We start from the raw sequence: 15,738 nt of genomic DNA on the forward strand, positions 1-15,738 counted from the left end.
GCGAGCATGTTAAATACGTCCCTGCTCCCCAAAGGCTTGAAGATGCTTGGCTGGACGAGGCCATGAAAACGCAAAGCTTTGCTGTTTTGCAGGTGGTGGCCTGGCGCCGAGCGGGGTCAAGGCTCTGCAAGGCATCAGCTGCAGGTTTCAGCCTCGCAGCCGAGCTGGTTTCTGGTGACTAATTCACCACCGAGAAGCGGCTGGCAAAGCCGGGGAGCACGGTGGGACCACCCCAGTGCCGCAGAGCCTCCGGCAGCCTCCCCGCTGCGTGCTGATGCCCTCAGCCCCACGAGGAAACCGCCTCTCGCCCCTCAAAAGCAGCCAGGAGGACACCCCGCACCGAAGCAGGAACCCTCCTACAAATACACAAACACACACACACACACTTGCCTTGCGCTGTCGCCGCCGGGACCCGCAGCCACCCAGCACCTCAGGCCGGCGAAGCCAGAGCCGCGCAGGACCGTCTCGCCGGCCGGAGGGCTCCACGCTCTCTAAGGGTGCTTGGGACGAGCTGCCCCGGAGCAGAGGCGATCCGATGTACGCAGGGGATCGGGATCAATAGGTCACAGCGTGCACTGACTTGTCCCCAGAATGAAAATCAGCAGAGGATTTGGGGCTGGTGGGGAAGCTACAATCAGGCCTTTAATCCCACATGGGCACAAAATCCTGGGATAAAAAGGCCAGAGCTGGTCCTGATTGCTGGCTGCTGCGTGCTTGTGGATGTGTGAGCAAAACCTCTTAGGCTCCAGCAGGCCTGGGGGGAGCGGCTCCTTGCCTTCTTGCTGCCCGTGCGACCGAGCCCCCCGGGACGGGGGCTCCCCCTTTGCTGGGGGGGATCTGCCCCAGCACAGGCAAGGGCGGCGCTGGCACCGGCTTCCCCAGGGGGCTGCAGGCCCTGGGGAAGGATGCAGCTGGAAGGAGCCGTGATGCTGGGCACATCGCTCCCTCCTAAGGACAGACATCAGCCGGGAGGCGCAGGGCCAGGCAGGGAGGCTGGGGAGGGGGCGGCCAGCCCCTTCGGCTGCCCCTCCACGCCTGCGCCCATCACCCCTGGCCGCATCAGGGCTGGAGGAGCACCCCGGCTGCTCCCCCCCCCCGCCTCCAGGGGGATGTCACAGTGACCCCACACATTTTGGGGGGGTCCAGCCCTGTCGGAGCCCCTTTCAGGCAGAGCTGGAACTGGGAGCGCTGGGCTCCGCCAAAACCCTGCTGGAAGCCGGGGAGCGCCGGGGTGGGGCGGGGGTGGGGGATGCTGCGGGGCGGGGGGGGCCGGGGCGGGCAGGAGGCGGGCAGCGGCGGGCAGGAGGCGGTGCAGCCCCGTCCCCGCCTCCCGGAGCGGCCCGGCCCGGTGGCGGTGCAGAGGCTGCGGGCGGCGGCGGGGGACGAGCAGGCGGAGCGCGGTGCCGGGGACGCGATGCACTCGCTCTTCAGGAAACGCAACAAAGGGAAATACAGCCCCTCCGTGCAGAAGAAGAGGTGAGTGGCCCGGCCCCGGCAGCCCCGCTCCCCCCGGAGCCCGGGGCTCCCATCCCGCAGCATCCCCTCCCGGCGCCGGGCTTGGCGGAGCCCGGGCACCCCCCGAGGGGGGAACCCCGGGGTGCGGGAACCCCCGAGGTGGCAGCTCCTCTCCGAGCTGGCTCCGCGTCTCTGGTGCCCGGTGAAAGCCCCGAGACGGTTTTTTCCCCAATCCCCCTCGCATCGCAGGGGCGGCAGCTCCGGGGAGCAGGTTCCTTCGCTTCCCAGGCGTCTGCTGGATTGGATCTTAGGGGAAAAAATGTCTGGCTGTCCTCAGCCTTCATCCACTTGTTCCATCAGGACCGAGGATTCAGGCGATCGTCTTTTCCTCAGCTCTTTCTGATGGGATGGGGACGCGTTTTGGTTGCACTGGTCATAAAAAAAAAAAAAAAAGCAGCATGTTGAATGCGCCCCGTGAAAGGTCACTGTTAAAAGGGAAAAGATGTAAAAATCCCCTCCCCGAGAAGCTTGGCCCCTCTCCGGGCCGGGCGATGCGTTGCCGCAGGAGCGGGGCTGGAGGGAGGGCAGCCCCCAGCCCCTGCCTGCACAGGGTGGGTGGCACAGGGGACATTTTTCCAAAGAGGTGGATGTCGGGATCGATTCAGAAGCGTGTCCTGCCTTTCCCGGAGGAGCTGCGGGGGCTTTGGAGAACGTGGGGCGGGATGGCTGGTGCAGATTCGAGCCCATGGCTTATTCACCCCACTCCATCCCTCTCCAGAGGCACCTGCCCTGGCCGATGGGCTCGGAGCAGCCGCCCTGCTCCCAAAAATCCTCCTTTGGGAAGGAAACTGGGGAGCTGGTCCAGGCACTGGTGTGCCTTCGGGGACCCAGAAAGGGACCAGTCAGCCCAGAAGGCGCCGACATCTTCCAAGCTGGGGGAGCCCCTCGCTGCTGCCGGCCCACGGGTGCTCCCTGGGAGGGGAGGGTGCTGCCCTGGCACAGTGGGTGCTCAAGCTGTGGTATTTGCTGAGCTCCCTCCGTTCGGGCTGAGGCTCCAGCTTCAGCCCTGGGGACGGGCTCCCCTGACAGCCTGGCTGGCTCCGCAGGGCCACCCAGGCTCCTGCCCGGGGAGAGACGGGTGGCACAGAGCCCTCCGAGGCTCAGCACGTGCCTCCCTGATGGCCCCGGCGTCCCCATGGTCAAAGGACGGTGTAAATACCCAGTTGCACTTCTAGACTTTGGGGGTGTTAGTGGAAGGCTTGAAACCAGGCCACACCTGGGTTGACACCTCGGGGCTCTGAGCAGCATTAGGGTGTTGGGAGGCAGGAGCAGTCAGACCTCCTCTGCGCCGGGTACCCACCTTGCGATCCCCAGCGGGGTCCCCGCTGCCGCGCTCCGAGCCCTGCCGGCACCGGGTGCCCCGTGCTCACGTCATCTGACAGCGGATGGGGCTGGGGAAGACAGTCTTCCCTCCGCCGCCCTGCCCGCGAGCCCAGCCGGCTCTGGGCAGGTGCCAAAGCACCTCCGAAGGCTCGGGGCCAGGCTGAAATCCTTATTTTGCTGGCTGGCTGGTGGCGGCTGAGGAGGCAGCACAGGGCTGTGGCCTCCGGCCACCCTCCCTCCCTGCGCCCCGGCTGTCCGTGCACACCTCGGGGAGGGCTGTGCTCATTAGCCCCAATTTGTTAATTCCTGCTTTGGAGTTTACAAACATCTGTGAATCCAGGGAACACTCCCACCGTGTGGAAACAGCCCCACCATCGAGATGGGGAAGCCGGTGCTGGACCGGTTAAACAACTTGCTGGAGAAGGATTGCGAAGAAGCGAGGAGCTCCTGCCGCCCCGTCCCCTGCTCCAGGCGCTGCCGGGCTCCCAGCCGGCTCCCGCCCAGTTTTGCTGTTAGAAAAACAGAGCAACACTGCTAAAATCAACCGACCGCCCCCGCCGTAAACAGGGACGGGGATTTCGACACCATGTACAGCCCGGCCTCATCCTGCGCTTCAGCGAGGCGGCGCAGCCGGGGTGCAGGGGCTGCATCTTAGACGAGGGCTTAGTGCCAAGGTGCCGCCAGTGACCGAGCCTTCAAAGCACAGCGGCGACAGGGCAATAACCGAGCACCGGTTTAGCAAGCGTGCAAGTGTGCTGGAACGTTTCCTGCAAGCAGTGAGGAGCCGGGGCTACAAGCTCAGCTGATTCAGTTAGGGATCGCCAGGGCAGCGCCAGCCTGCAGCAGGCTGTAGCCTGATGAGGCGCTGCTCTGAGTCTTGGTGGCTTCTTCAGCCTTGGGACGAGCCCTTCCCGTGATGGGGGCGTCTCGATGAGCATCACCGGAGAGTCAAGATCTCCGTGAGTCTGCGCAGCTCAAGCCAGGCGCGGTAATCTGCCCACGAACAACACTCGTTGTCCCCCTGGACACAGCCAGCTGCCCTTCCCCAGCCCCAAACTGGCCCTTCAGCCTCCCATCCAAAGCGCCTCGAAGCGTATGGGCTTCGAGCAGCTCCCCTGCCTGTCCCCGAGCAGGCAAGAGGCCGGGGTGGGCAGGGATGGGTTTCCCCGCCCCGTGCCTGCTGCCGTGCCGGGGATGCAGCTCCCCACGGGAGCCGAACCCCTCTCCAAACAAGGACGGAGCCATTTGTGGCAACCGCCTCCGCGTCTCGAGGCCGATCAGCCCCATGCTAGCATTAGGAAGGAGGAGAGCCAGCCTGCTTTGAAGCTCTAACAGGGCAATGGTGGGGAAAGAACAGGAGCAGCATTAAATCCTGCAAAACCGCGATGGTTTGAAGACGACTCGGTGCTGGGTCCTCTGGCCTGCTGCGACTCGTCCGTCCTCAGCGACACCAGCTGAGTCTTGGAGACCGCTGGCCACACGCTGTGCCACGGCTTGGCTGGTGGAAAACCACGGCGATGCTCTGAGCTGAGCGCCCTGGACCGCATCCCCATCCATCCATCCACCTCCCAGCACCACTCAGCACCAGCGGTTGCTTTACCCGCAGCGTGCAGGGGATGCTTCTCAGCAGGCGTTCCCCGTGGTTTTGTTTTTCGGATGCACAGATTAGCAGGACCAGGGGCCAAGTCTCTCTTTAGGAATAGCTGCTGCACCTCTGGCCTGGGCTCGTGGCCTCCAGGCTCAGCAGCCAGCCCTGTCCAACCCCGGGCATGTCACTAGGTGCGTGGGCATCTCCCTACCTTGTCTGGGGAACGTGGCTGATGAGGATGATGACATTTCTTTTGTGTCATGGATTTGGTTGCTTTGTGCTCTTCTTGCTCACCCCATCCCAGTAGCATAAGGGCCTGGATCCAGCTGGGACTGGCCATGACTACTGTGGTGTTAGCCCATCATATGTATATATACATGTGTCCCAAGAGGGGAAGGTAGAAGCCTCGAATAGGGATGTAGTATGGGGGAAAACCATCACCTCCTTCCCTGTTGTCTTCACCAAACACTTGCTGCACTTAGAGAACAGGAGGTTGGTCTCTCTCTTAGAAAATCCAGGTTTGGGAGGTAGAAAACACAGCTCAGCCTTGAGAAGTGGCTGCCAAAACCCTCCTGCCAGCAGGAAAGGTGTTCGTCCTTGGGGTCCCCTGCTGAAAGCATCCATCCAGGAGGGCTCCCGGCCCTGGAGACCCTCGGCGGTGTCAGGAGAGCCGGTCCCCACCTAAGCGGGGTGCGGGCAGCTGGGGCAGAAGCGGGGAGGGCTCTGCCTGCGGGGCTGGCACCCATTTCTAGGCTGCGTGGTAGGGCTGGAGTCAGCACGAAGGACCAGACAGCGGGTGAGTCAGGGGAGCTGCTCTGTATTTACGCTGGAGCAAGCCTCGCCATCGCCTAGCCTATTTCTGCTTTAATTTCCATGCACATTACAATAATATATCACCCTTACTACGAGGGAAGATAAATATAATTGGAACGAGCTGGACTAAGCACAGCAACCCTGCTGTCCAGCTACGCCCTAACGTGGGTAGCTCAACGGCACGCTGCTCTGGAGTTTTGAGCCAGATCCTAATCTCTCCCAAACCTGAATTACACCACCCATAGCCCAGCCCTTTTGTCCTCTGCTCTGCCACAGTTTCACTCCAGTGTCGTTACAAGCGGCACAAGGGAACAGCATGCAGGGGTAGCTGCGGCTCGGGGAGCTTTAAGGGCATTTATAGTTCTGTGCTGTGGCCTTCTGGAGGATTCGTGCCCTTTAAGTCCCTCCTAAAGTCTGGTCTCCAGCAGCAGTGCTCAGAGGGGTATGGTTTTTTATGAAATCTGTATAAATGGAAATTAAATGGAGATGGAACGGAGAGCAGCAGTAGGCGGTGACTGCCTGATGCACCGTCCGTGCATCCCAGTATAGGGATGCGGTAGAGCAGGACCGGGATGCGTGCTGGGACCCCGTCCTCAGCCGACTCACTTGTCCCTGGCCGAGCGGTCCCACCTGGCGCGGGAAGGTTTCCCAGCAGGAGAGCAGGGGCATGGCCAGCATCGCCGAGCTGCGGGACGGAGCAGGACAGAGCCCTTCCCATTAACCCTCCCAGCAAGGATCTGACTCACGGGACCAGCTCCCAGCAGGAGTTTCCCAGGGATCGCGTTCAGCTGGAGCAGTCAAAACTCCAGGAGTAGCTATTTGAATGTCCTCACTTGGGGGGGGATTAGTGAAATAGCCTCCTTGTTTGGGGAAAAAAAGGAGACAGAGAAATCAAAGGGATTTCCTACCACCTGCCAGCGAGCGCAAGCCCAGGTGCGAACCTGTGGACATCCCAGAGATGCCAGCTGCGGGGAAGCTTGCTCTTACCAGTAAAGACACAACCTAACGGGAAGGGAGAAAAAAGTAGGAATAGAGAAAAAAAAAGTCCAGTTTTTAGCAGCAAAGTTCCCATGTCACAATAATTATCATCACATCTGTCTTTGGAGAACCTCTCTCCCAAAAAAAACAACCAACCAACCAAACCCCAAACCCAAAGAAAAAACCCCAAACCCAGAGAAAGAGACTAGCACCTGAGGTCAGAATTGCGGCAGATGGCCGAAGCGAAGCCTGCCACAGAGCAGCTGCCTCCTCCCGGCTCCCCAGCTGGGAGAAACCCAAAAACCCCCTCCCGTTCCTCACGGGAATAATCCTCATGGGAATAATCGCGGGCCCTTCACGCCAGCCGGGCGATGCTCAAGGCAGCGCTGAACAGAAATAACGCTTCTGCCGAGCGCAGCCTTTCACGAGTGATATCATTTTTTCCTTCCTGATCAGAAAATGTTAAAGTTCTCCAGAAATGGCAAAGCCAGTTTTTTCCAGGCTTTTTTTCTTTTTTTTTTTTTCATTTTTCAAACAAAGCCTTATCTATTTTAGCAGAAAAGCTCTGCATTTCCCTTCCCTCTGCCGGAGCCTCGCAAGGGCCGTGCCCCGGGCACCTTTGCTCCTGCCTCCGCTCAGCCGCGCATGCGCTGCCCTTCCCAGCTGGGCTATGGCCAAATCCTGCCCTTCTCCCTCCCCAGCGCCGCTCTGTGCTCCGGCCAGCCCCTCCTGCCTGGCTTTTGGCCCCGGCAGCCCTTCGCCTTACCCTGCCAGCTGCTCCGCTCCAAAGCCCAGATGCACCCGCGGCTCTTCCCAGCAGCTTCCCAAAAGAGCCATCTCCTGCAAATCCCATCCACACCCCTTTCCCGGGCCGGCCAAGGGTTCCTCACCGCTTCGCCCATCGCCTTGTGCTTCTCCTGCATCTTCCTCCTCTCAGCAGATGAAGGACATGGAGATGCTGACCTCCTCCATCCCCTGGCACAGAGATGCCGACCTCCTCCGTCCCCTGGCACGGAGATTTCGGTCAGGCTTCAGCTTTCCCAGCCAATCCCTCCGGCACCCTGCTTGACATCCAGGTGGATGCAGGGACCGCGCTCGTCCTTGTGTTTTACCAACACAGACCCAGCTATGGGGAGGCAGGCAGGTTATTAACAGGGCTGACGGTCTCAGGTCAGTAATGGCCAAGTTGGTTGATGAAGTGGCGCAGAAGTGTTATGTATGCAGAAATAAATACAGAAATAAGAGATCTTGTAAGAGAGAATAAGATGCAGAAGTAATAAGTATGTGGAAATAAATACAGAAAGGAGAGCTCTTATTCTCTCTTATAAAATCGTTCTTTTTTCTGTATTTATTTCTGCACACTTATTAATTCTGCATTTCCAGCAGCAGTGGGGTGAGCTGGGGCACACACCGACCCCCCCGCTCCCCTGTGCCGCGTTCAGCACAGGCTGGGGCGCGGAGGAGCAGCTCCCCCGACGCTGCGGCGGCTGTTTTGAGATCCATCTCCCGTGGGAGATTTCCCCGCACCAAAACCTCAGCTGGTGACACAGTCGCCTGCTCGGCCGGTGACTCTGGCGTAAACCGCAGAGGTGGAGAGCAAACAGCTCTTGTTGCGTGCGTCGGGAAAGCCGAGGCTGAGCGGCAGAGCCATGCCCACGTTGTAACCGAGCATGTCCTTGCTTGCTCCGAGCAAGCTCTGCGTTTTCCTTTCCCTGGTCACCCAGATACTGCACATCAAAGTTTCTGGATTACCGGGCAAACCGTCCTCTCCGACACCGGGAAGCGCCATCCTCTGCCCTCCCCGTGGCCCCAGCCCCGGCTTCTGCTCCCTGCAGCGATGGAGAAGGGGCCGCCCCCCCCCGGTACCTCTGGGGCTGGCGGGTGGCTCTGCCCCGGCACTGGGTTCCCCGGGTCACAGGGAGGGTGGGTGGCTGGGGAGGGATGGCCGGGGGCACAGGGTGATTAACGGGGGTGATTAGAGCTCGTGGCTCAGACCCGGGGGAAGAGTGGGGAGAAGGGGATGAGGGGGCGCATCGTCGCCCGGACACGTCACCCTCGTCCCAAACCGGCCTGGCCGTTCCAGCAGCAGCAACGCGGCTGCGGAGGATGCTCCCGGCAAAGCCGGTACCTGAGTAAGAGGGTCAGGGCCTGGGTGTTGCACTCGCCGGTTCCTGGCACACGAGATCAGTTTTGCTGATGCAAAGCGAGCGCAGCGGCTGGGCAGAGGCTCCAGGCTCAGCTCTGCTAGACCAGATCAGCAGCAACAGCTTGGGAAGCCGGGGCTGAAGCGCAGTGTTGCCGCGGATCCCAAACGATCCCTGGCTTAATTTCATTTCCCCTGTAAAATTTAGAAGCTTCAATCAAAACCAGAACTAGAAAAGCCCCAAACCTCTTCTGCTTTTTGGGATGGTTTTTCCATCCATGCTATAGATCCACCGACACCCTGAAGATTCATCCATGGGCTTGCTAGAAAACACTGGGACCAAGGTAGGGAACACGGAGACCAGCCGGCGCGCCCTGCCAGCTCTTCCCGAGCCCTGCTCAGTGCCGGTTCCGCTCCCGGCTGTCACAGCAACGCATCCCAAGCTCCCACCTGGATGATCAGCCTCTCCTGCCCTCAAAGCTCAGGTGGCCTTGGGTTCATCAGCGAGAGGTGAGGAAGGCTCCTTGGTGGTTGCAAGCTTTCTCAGGGTGCAGGAGATGCCAGCTCTGAGTAACCGTCATCCAAAGACACACAAACGCGTGCATGCGAGAATGCAGATTAGGAGAAGCCCCCACGTGGATTTTGAAGAGCTGCTTCTGCGGTTGCAGCAGGATCCAGCCACCCACAGCCATCTCCCGGTGCACCCCCGTACCCTCCAGCGGCGATTATCGAACAGAAACCGAGGCTCATCCTTGCAATTACTGCAACCAGCCGCATGACTCGCAGCAACCTCTTCCTTTGCTCCTCTGCTCGGAAATGCCCGCTCGGTTCGTTTCTGCTGATGCGAGAGGGCCCGTAATTAGGGCTAATCCCTCCGCTCATCAGGAGGTGCCAGGCAGGCAGCAGCAGCGGTGACAGACACAAACCACCGGCCGTGCCGAGTACCATCCTGATGATGCAGCTTCTATAAAAAGAAAAAAAAATCAGTGTAAATCCTGCCCACGCCAGAACTTCCCAGGGAACCGTGAACTTTTGTGGAGCTGTCGGATGCTACAAGGCTCCTGCAGCCCGGGGCAGGGTTCGAGGTAGGGAGGAACAAGCCCAGAGCTGGGTTTTGTTTTGTTCTGCTGCACTGGAAGCGATAGCACGCGTGGCAGGCAGGAACGTGTCCTGAAGCTCAGCACCAGCGCCAAGAAGGAGGCTGGCCAGACCCGGGCTCGCCAAGCTTTTTCCCCCCGTGCCCACACTGGAAAGGCAGCAAACTGAGACATCCCCGTGGGGGACTGCGTGTGGTCCCCGAGGTGCACAGGACTGACGAGGCCACGTACTGCTCTTACCTGCTGGTAGCCGAGCGTGGGCACGTGCCCAGGGAAGCCACGGCAAAGCCCTGGAAGAGGATTTCCTATGAGGACAGGCTGAGAGCTGGGGGGGTTCAGCCTGGAGAGGAGGAGGCTGCGGGGAGACCTCACTGCGGCCTTGCCGTGCTGAAAGGGGGCCGACAAGAAAGGGGGGGACAGGCTTTTTAGCAGGGCCTGCTGCGACAGGACAAGGGGGGATGGTTTTAAGCTGAAAGAGGGGAGATTCAGACTGGATATAAGGAAGAAATTGTTTACGCCGAGGGTGGTGAGACAGTGGCAGGGGTTGCCCAGAGCGGTGGGAGATGCCCCATCCCTGGAAACCTTCAAGGCCCGGCTGGACGGGGCTCTGAGCACCCTGATGTGGTTGAAGCTGTCCCTGCCCATGGCAGGGGGATGGACGGGATGGCCTGGAAAGGGCCCTGCCAGCCCAAAGCCTCCTGTGATTGCCTTGGTCGACAGGCCATTTCCACTCTCAGCTTTGGCCCACCTCGCTGTGGAAGGCAGGAGGACGTGCCTCATGCTGTCCTGGAGAAGTTCCTGTGGTCAAACCCTGCCCAGTGATGGATGTAGGTGCTGCAGGACCCCTCAGAGCTGAGCTGACAAAGCTGCAGGACGCGGCTGTCCACCCGGGGACGAGGAGCTGCCACAGGAGCCCTCCACGTCACGAGCAAGCGCGGTCGGGACGCTGGTTGCTCCACCAGACAACTCTGCTCTCCCCCAGCCTGCCCCACTGCCCTTCAGCCTTTGCAGGAGACACACAGCTCATCGACTAGCAGCTCTAACAGCAATTAACACCTCCCAGCGCCATACAAAGATTAATTCTACCACCACATAACGAGGTCATTAAGGCTCATTATCCCTGCTCTATAGGTGGTTGGGATTGGAGTGAGCCAACCCTTGGCTTAAGCCCACATGGCAAAGTAGCCCAGCTGGGACAGGAGCCCCAGCCTTGCCAGCAGCCTTGGCTCTAGGAGCCCTCCAGCTGCAGGGGCTGTTGGGGAGCACACCCTGCTTTCTGCCTCCGGCCTGCAGAGCCGCAGCGGGAGGCTGCGGGCATCGCCTGGCACGCGGTCCTCGGCATGCTGCAACCTCGCCTTGCAGCCAAAGCGACAGCGAGAAGATGAAATGTTTAAAATAACTCCAGCAATGCAAAAGCTGCGTCATGGGTTGTTCGGACTCTGCTTTAGCTCAGCTGTCCCTGCAGTGGGGCTGTGACTATTTGGGCTGGCCCTGCACCCTGCCAGCCCGGCTGCAAATGGAGAGGCTTGGACCAGAGTCACCCTGGGAGCAAAAACCAGTGCCTAGCAAGAGACAAAGCACTGAAAGATAGATGCACTGTGTGCTGTCCCATCCCTGTATTTGGTTTAAATTGGGAATAACTCCCTGCAGAACAAGGAAGCCCTGACCGTGGCACGGAGGGACACAGCAGGGCTGTGCCCTGACGCGGGGAGCACACAGGGCTGCAGGCAGGGGCTGCCCAGGGCACGGGCAACAGCCTCAAACGGACCCTCTCGCCTGTGTGCACAGGGTCCAGGTCCTCCCTGGGGTTCAGGCTTCTCCAGCTCCACGCAGGACCCCCCCTCCCTCTCTCCCGGTCCCCTGCAAACGGCTCTTTTGCTCCGAAGCCAAGGGATGCTCAGGCTCGCCTACGGCATCGCTCCCCTTTCCACCGTGCGGGAGACGCTACGTCCCCACCCGCCACCCCCCTCCTGGCAGAGCAGCCGAGTATTTTGGAAAGTGTTAGAAAGGCAGCAGTGAGTCACGCGCAGCTGCAGCGCCTGGCAGGCTCGGCTGGCCCTCGGCCACCCCGGGGTCACGGCACCCCCAGGGCAGCCCCCGGCAGCAGCTTGGGACTGTGGCCCTGTTTGTGGGGTGACCAGTCCCCCTCTTTCTCCTCCTCTTTCTCCCCAGCATCTCCAGCAAAGAGCTGACTGAGCTTATAGAGCGTCTGCAGAAAAATGCCGACCAGGTGGAGAAAAACATCGTGGAGACTGACTCCCGAATGCAAAACGTAAGCGAGCGCTGGCCCCACGCACACGGGCTCCTCCGAGTAGCCCCGTCCCCGCTGCCGCAGCCCTTCCCGCTTCGCTGCGGTCTCCTCTCCTCTCCCACGGCACGTGTGCGCGGCTGCCCTGCCCTGCGGCGGGTACCCAGGCTGCGATGAGCCGTACCGGAGGGATGCACGGGTTCCCCCGGCTCGTGGGAAGAAGGTGGGAGGGTGGTACAGGCGACAGGGCCCTGAAATTCTTCCCTACGCAGGGCTGGGCAGCACTATGCAGAGCGGGGATGTGCATCCCTGGACGTGCATCCCAGCAGGCAGCTAGGATGGGGGAGAAGGGGCCTGAACCATCCTCCTCCTCCCAGAGGGTACAATGCATCCCGAGGCAACGCAGCCCCCCCAGCCGCAGCCCTTCCTCGGGGCCAACATAGACAAGGGGAAAGCAAAATACATCCCTGGGAGGACAGGAGACGGCAGAGCTCCTGCCCATCTCCAGTACCCAGAGGCAGCGTGGTGGGACAACCTCTCGGATACCCGTTTCTTTTCCCCTCGTGACCCTTCCTCCCCGCTCTCTGCCTGCCCAGGACTTGCACAAGATCAAGGCGTGCCAGCTCGCGCAGTACAAGGACCTGACGGCTCAGAAACTCACTGAGTCCGACAAGCTGCTCTACGTGCTGGATGGGGATGCAGCGATCGCCCGGCACATGAAGCACCCCCAGGGTGACATGATCACTGAAGAGTGAGTACCGGAGGGGGGAACCCGTCCCCGCAGCCTTGCAGGACGCTTCTCCCGGGGCTCTGCTCAGCTCCTGCCTGCAGCGGGGGGAGGCACCACGGGCTCCTCCACAGCCCAGCTCGCATTGAGGTGCATAACCTGCAGCCGTCCATGGGCAGGTATAGCGTGAGAACGGCTGCAGGCCTGCTGATGGCTGTGTATAAAGCTCTGCATGAAGCGTGGTGGGGGGTGTCTGCCCAGCATACGGGCAGTACCAGCCTGCCCCAAGCTGAGCAGCCCTTGGCAGAGGACGGGCGTGCAGGAGCCTTTGCCCTCTCCCTCCCCAGCCGATTGCACAACGCGGCTGCAGCCTGGCAGTGCTGGGCTCTCCAAGGTCCCCTAAGGACAGGGCCCCCCTCCGTAAGGGGGTGGGAGAGGGTCACCTCCAGCTGCCGATGCTAATGCCAGCCCGTGCCCTCGCCCTGCATCCCACCCTCGCCTTTCCCTTCCCGCAGCATCCGTCAGCTGAAGGAACGAGTGGCAAACTTGCGCGTGAAACATGAGCAGATCTACAGCTTCCCCCTGCAGCGTATTGAGCCCCAGGTCAACTGGTCAACAGTGATCGAGGAGAAACAGGTACCAAGGGGACCATCGGTGCCACGGCCTGGCCAGCAGCACCGGCTGGGGACAGGCAGGACCTCCTGCATCTCCCCAGGGAGAAACAGGCTCCTGGAAACCTTCTTGGCTGCTTGATAGTGGGAGCAGCAAACGGCACGGGAAGGAGGCGGGGTGCTGGCTGGCAGGGGAGGGTGCAGAGGCAATGGGACAAGGCGAGCTGCTGTGGCACCGGGAATCGGTGCTCGAAGCAGCACCGCTGGCAGCAGCCAGGTTAAGCAAGGAAAAGCTCCGGAGGATCGGGGGGCCACGGGGTGTGCGCCAGCCTGGCCTTCGGGGGATGGGCTCCTAAGACTCAGCCTGGCCAGTGACCTCTTGGGTGAGCTTGGGCAAACCTCTGCCCTTCTCCATCCGAGGACAGAGACCGCACTCCCTCTCCAGGCAATGTGCTCCAACACCCCACTGTCCAAAGAGTGGAAAAGCTTCTCCTTGCACCCAGTCTGCACTTCCCCTGGTTCAATTTACGCCTGTCATCTCTCATCTTCCTACCACACACCACCCTGCAGAGCCTGGCTCTGTTTACTCAACAACTTCCCCGCAGTTAGGGGAAGGATGCGGATAGTCCCCCACAAAGCCTTCTCCTGCCACGGCTGAACCAGCCTCAGCCTCTCCTCTCGGGCCCTTGGCTTGGCATCCCCAGCCACCACTGCTTTGGGCTCGACTCTGTGGCCCTTCCTCTTCGTTTTATCCGAGTACTACACTATTCCAGCCAGAAAAGGGTTAAAACCCCCAAACTGGCCTTCCCATGGCCACCATCCGGCATGGCTGCCTTCACCCATGGGCTCCCGGGCACCCACACGCTGCCAACGCCGGGGCCCATCCAAGCCCAGCTCCATGTCCATCTCCAAGAGGAGTTTCCCAGGTCTTGGCTGCTGCATCCCGTTCCCCCATCGCTAACCTCAACTCCTGTCGGCCGCAGGATGCGTTAAGCAGCAAGGGCTTCGGGACCGACCTGCCGCTGGTCAACAGCCAAGTAGAAGAGCACAAGATCTTCCACAACGAGGTCATGGCCATCGGCCCACACATTGCCAAGGAAGGCAACAAGGTCAGCTCTCCTGCCCCTCTCGCTGCTGCCCCGCGGGGCCAGCCCCATCCCAAGCCACTGATGAAGGCGAGGGCATCCCACCATCCAAGCTCCTACGGCCTGGACCAGGTTGGGTGGTCGCCCAGCTCCGCGCCTAACCTCAGAGCTGAGCATCGTACACCGACTCTAGCTTTACCATGAGGCAAATCCCATAAACCCTCCATCACCAAGCCCCTGCCAGACCACCTCTCTCCAGAGACACGCTCCTAACTCTTGCCTTGCTTCTCCTCTATTACCAGGAATACACGAGCGACTTCCAAGCCAAATACCAGAAGCTGCTGGTAAGAGACCTCTGAGATCCCGGGGACAGAGCCCTTTTGCAGGGGTCCCTTGCCGGGGTGGCCAGGCACCCCCAGGGGACCCATGAAGAGGAGCTTTGGGCTGAGCTCTCCCTCTGACCCTTCCCAGGCCGGCTCCCAGCAGCGGCAGCAGGATCTGAATTCCCTGCAGGACTACATGCAGCGCTGCACCAACAAGCTCTACTGGCTGGATCAGCAGGCGAAGGACAGGACCCATTACGACTGGAGCGACCACAACCTGGACTACCCTAGCCGGCGCCGCCAGTACGAGGTCCGTGCGCGCTCGTGTGCTGCCCGGCCCCGCGCCGGCTGGGTGCTTTGCAACAAGGGAGGTGGGCACGGAGCCAGGGAGGTAGGCTGGGGGTTGGATGGGGGCAGGAAACGTCCCTTTCCCCGTGCCTCAGTTTCCCCCGCTCCATCATGAAGCACTTCGAGATGATAGCATACGGATAGTAAGGTTAATCCTTACCTCCTGCCGGAAATAAAGCAATGCGGAAGCTTGAGACCTTCCTCATTCTCCTCTCCCTTATCTCAGCGTTCACTTGGCAAGAGTCACATCTTTAGCAACATCTGCAAGGGAAGGAAAAGCGAGAGCTGCAGTAGGGGATCATCACGCTTTCTGTCTCGTGGAGCTGTTCAGGCCCTTTCAGAGTAGCTCTGAAGTAGCCAGGGCCCCCTCTCTTTGCGTGGGGACCAGGGTCCCCTCTCTTTGCATGGGGATCAGTACCTTGCCTCTCTCCATCTAGAACTTCATCCACCGGAAGCTGGAGGAGAAGGAGGAGGCCATCAACAAGCTGCATGCGGATGGAGATCAGCTCCTCACCCAGAATCACCCCGGGAAGAATGCCATCGAGGTGAGCATCAGGGACGGGCTCCAGCTTCCCCGCCTGCCCCGGCGCTCGGGGGACTCGCCCAGCCCGTCTCCAGTGTGGGACCTGGTGCCAACACGACTCTTGACTTTACTTCCCGGGATGCCAAGTGGGAAAAGTCTCCTTCACCTGCAAGTGTGTCAACACCATCAGAGGAGCCAAGATAAACCTAAGTAGCTCTTCCCATCTTCCTCATTCCTGTGGTGATTGCCCTGTGCCTGCCTACAAAGGATCAATTATGGTGGCGAGTTCTACCTTTGATGGGAAGATGGATTTGCCACCTCCTTCGACCCATCCCCACGCTCCCATCGGAGCATTGCAGCTTTGGACCAGCTCTCCGGTATTCCCATCCTAGCTTTGACCTGAGAGCATCTGGGTG

At 60.6% G+C, this 15,738-nt stretch overlaps 1 protein-coding gene across 1 annotated transcript in view; it reads left to right on the top strand.

The window, feature by feature from the left end:
• The first annotated feature begins 1,329 nt into the window (after positions 1-1,329).
• The window catches only part of PPL (periplakin), a 28,733-nt gene continuing 14,324 nt past the window's right edge, over positions 1,330-15,738 (top strand). The window contains exons 1-8 of the mRNA XM_009477365.2: positions 1,330-1,476; positions 11,630-11,729; positions 12,302-12,456; positions 12,948-13,068; positions 14,027-14,152; positions 14,431-14,472; positions 14,600-14,761; positions 15,237-15,344. Of these exons, the coding sequence (XP_009475640.2) occupies positions 1,415-1,476; positions 11,630-11,729; positions 12,302-12,456; positions 12,948-13,068; positions 14,027-14,152; positions 14,431-14,472; positions 14,600-14,761; positions 15,237-15,344 (876 nt within the window). The 5' untranslated portion in view covers positions 1,330-1,414. The remainder of the gene's footprint in view (positions 1,477-11,629; positions 11,730-12,301; positions 12,457-12,947; positions 13,069-14,026; positions 14,153-14,430; positions 14,473-14,599; positions 14,762-15,236; positions 15,345-15,738) is intronic.

The sequence above is a fragment of the Nipponia nippon genome, unplaced genomic scaffold (genome assembly GCF_047370975.1).
Source record: "Nipponia nippon isolate SJK-2023a ecotype South Korea unplaced genomic scaffold, ASM4737097v1 scaffold_5, whole genome shotgun sequence".
In the NCBI taxonomy this organism is placed as follows: Eukaryota; Metazoa; Chordata; class Aves; order Pelecaniformes; family Threskiornithidae; genus Nipponia; species Nipponia nippon.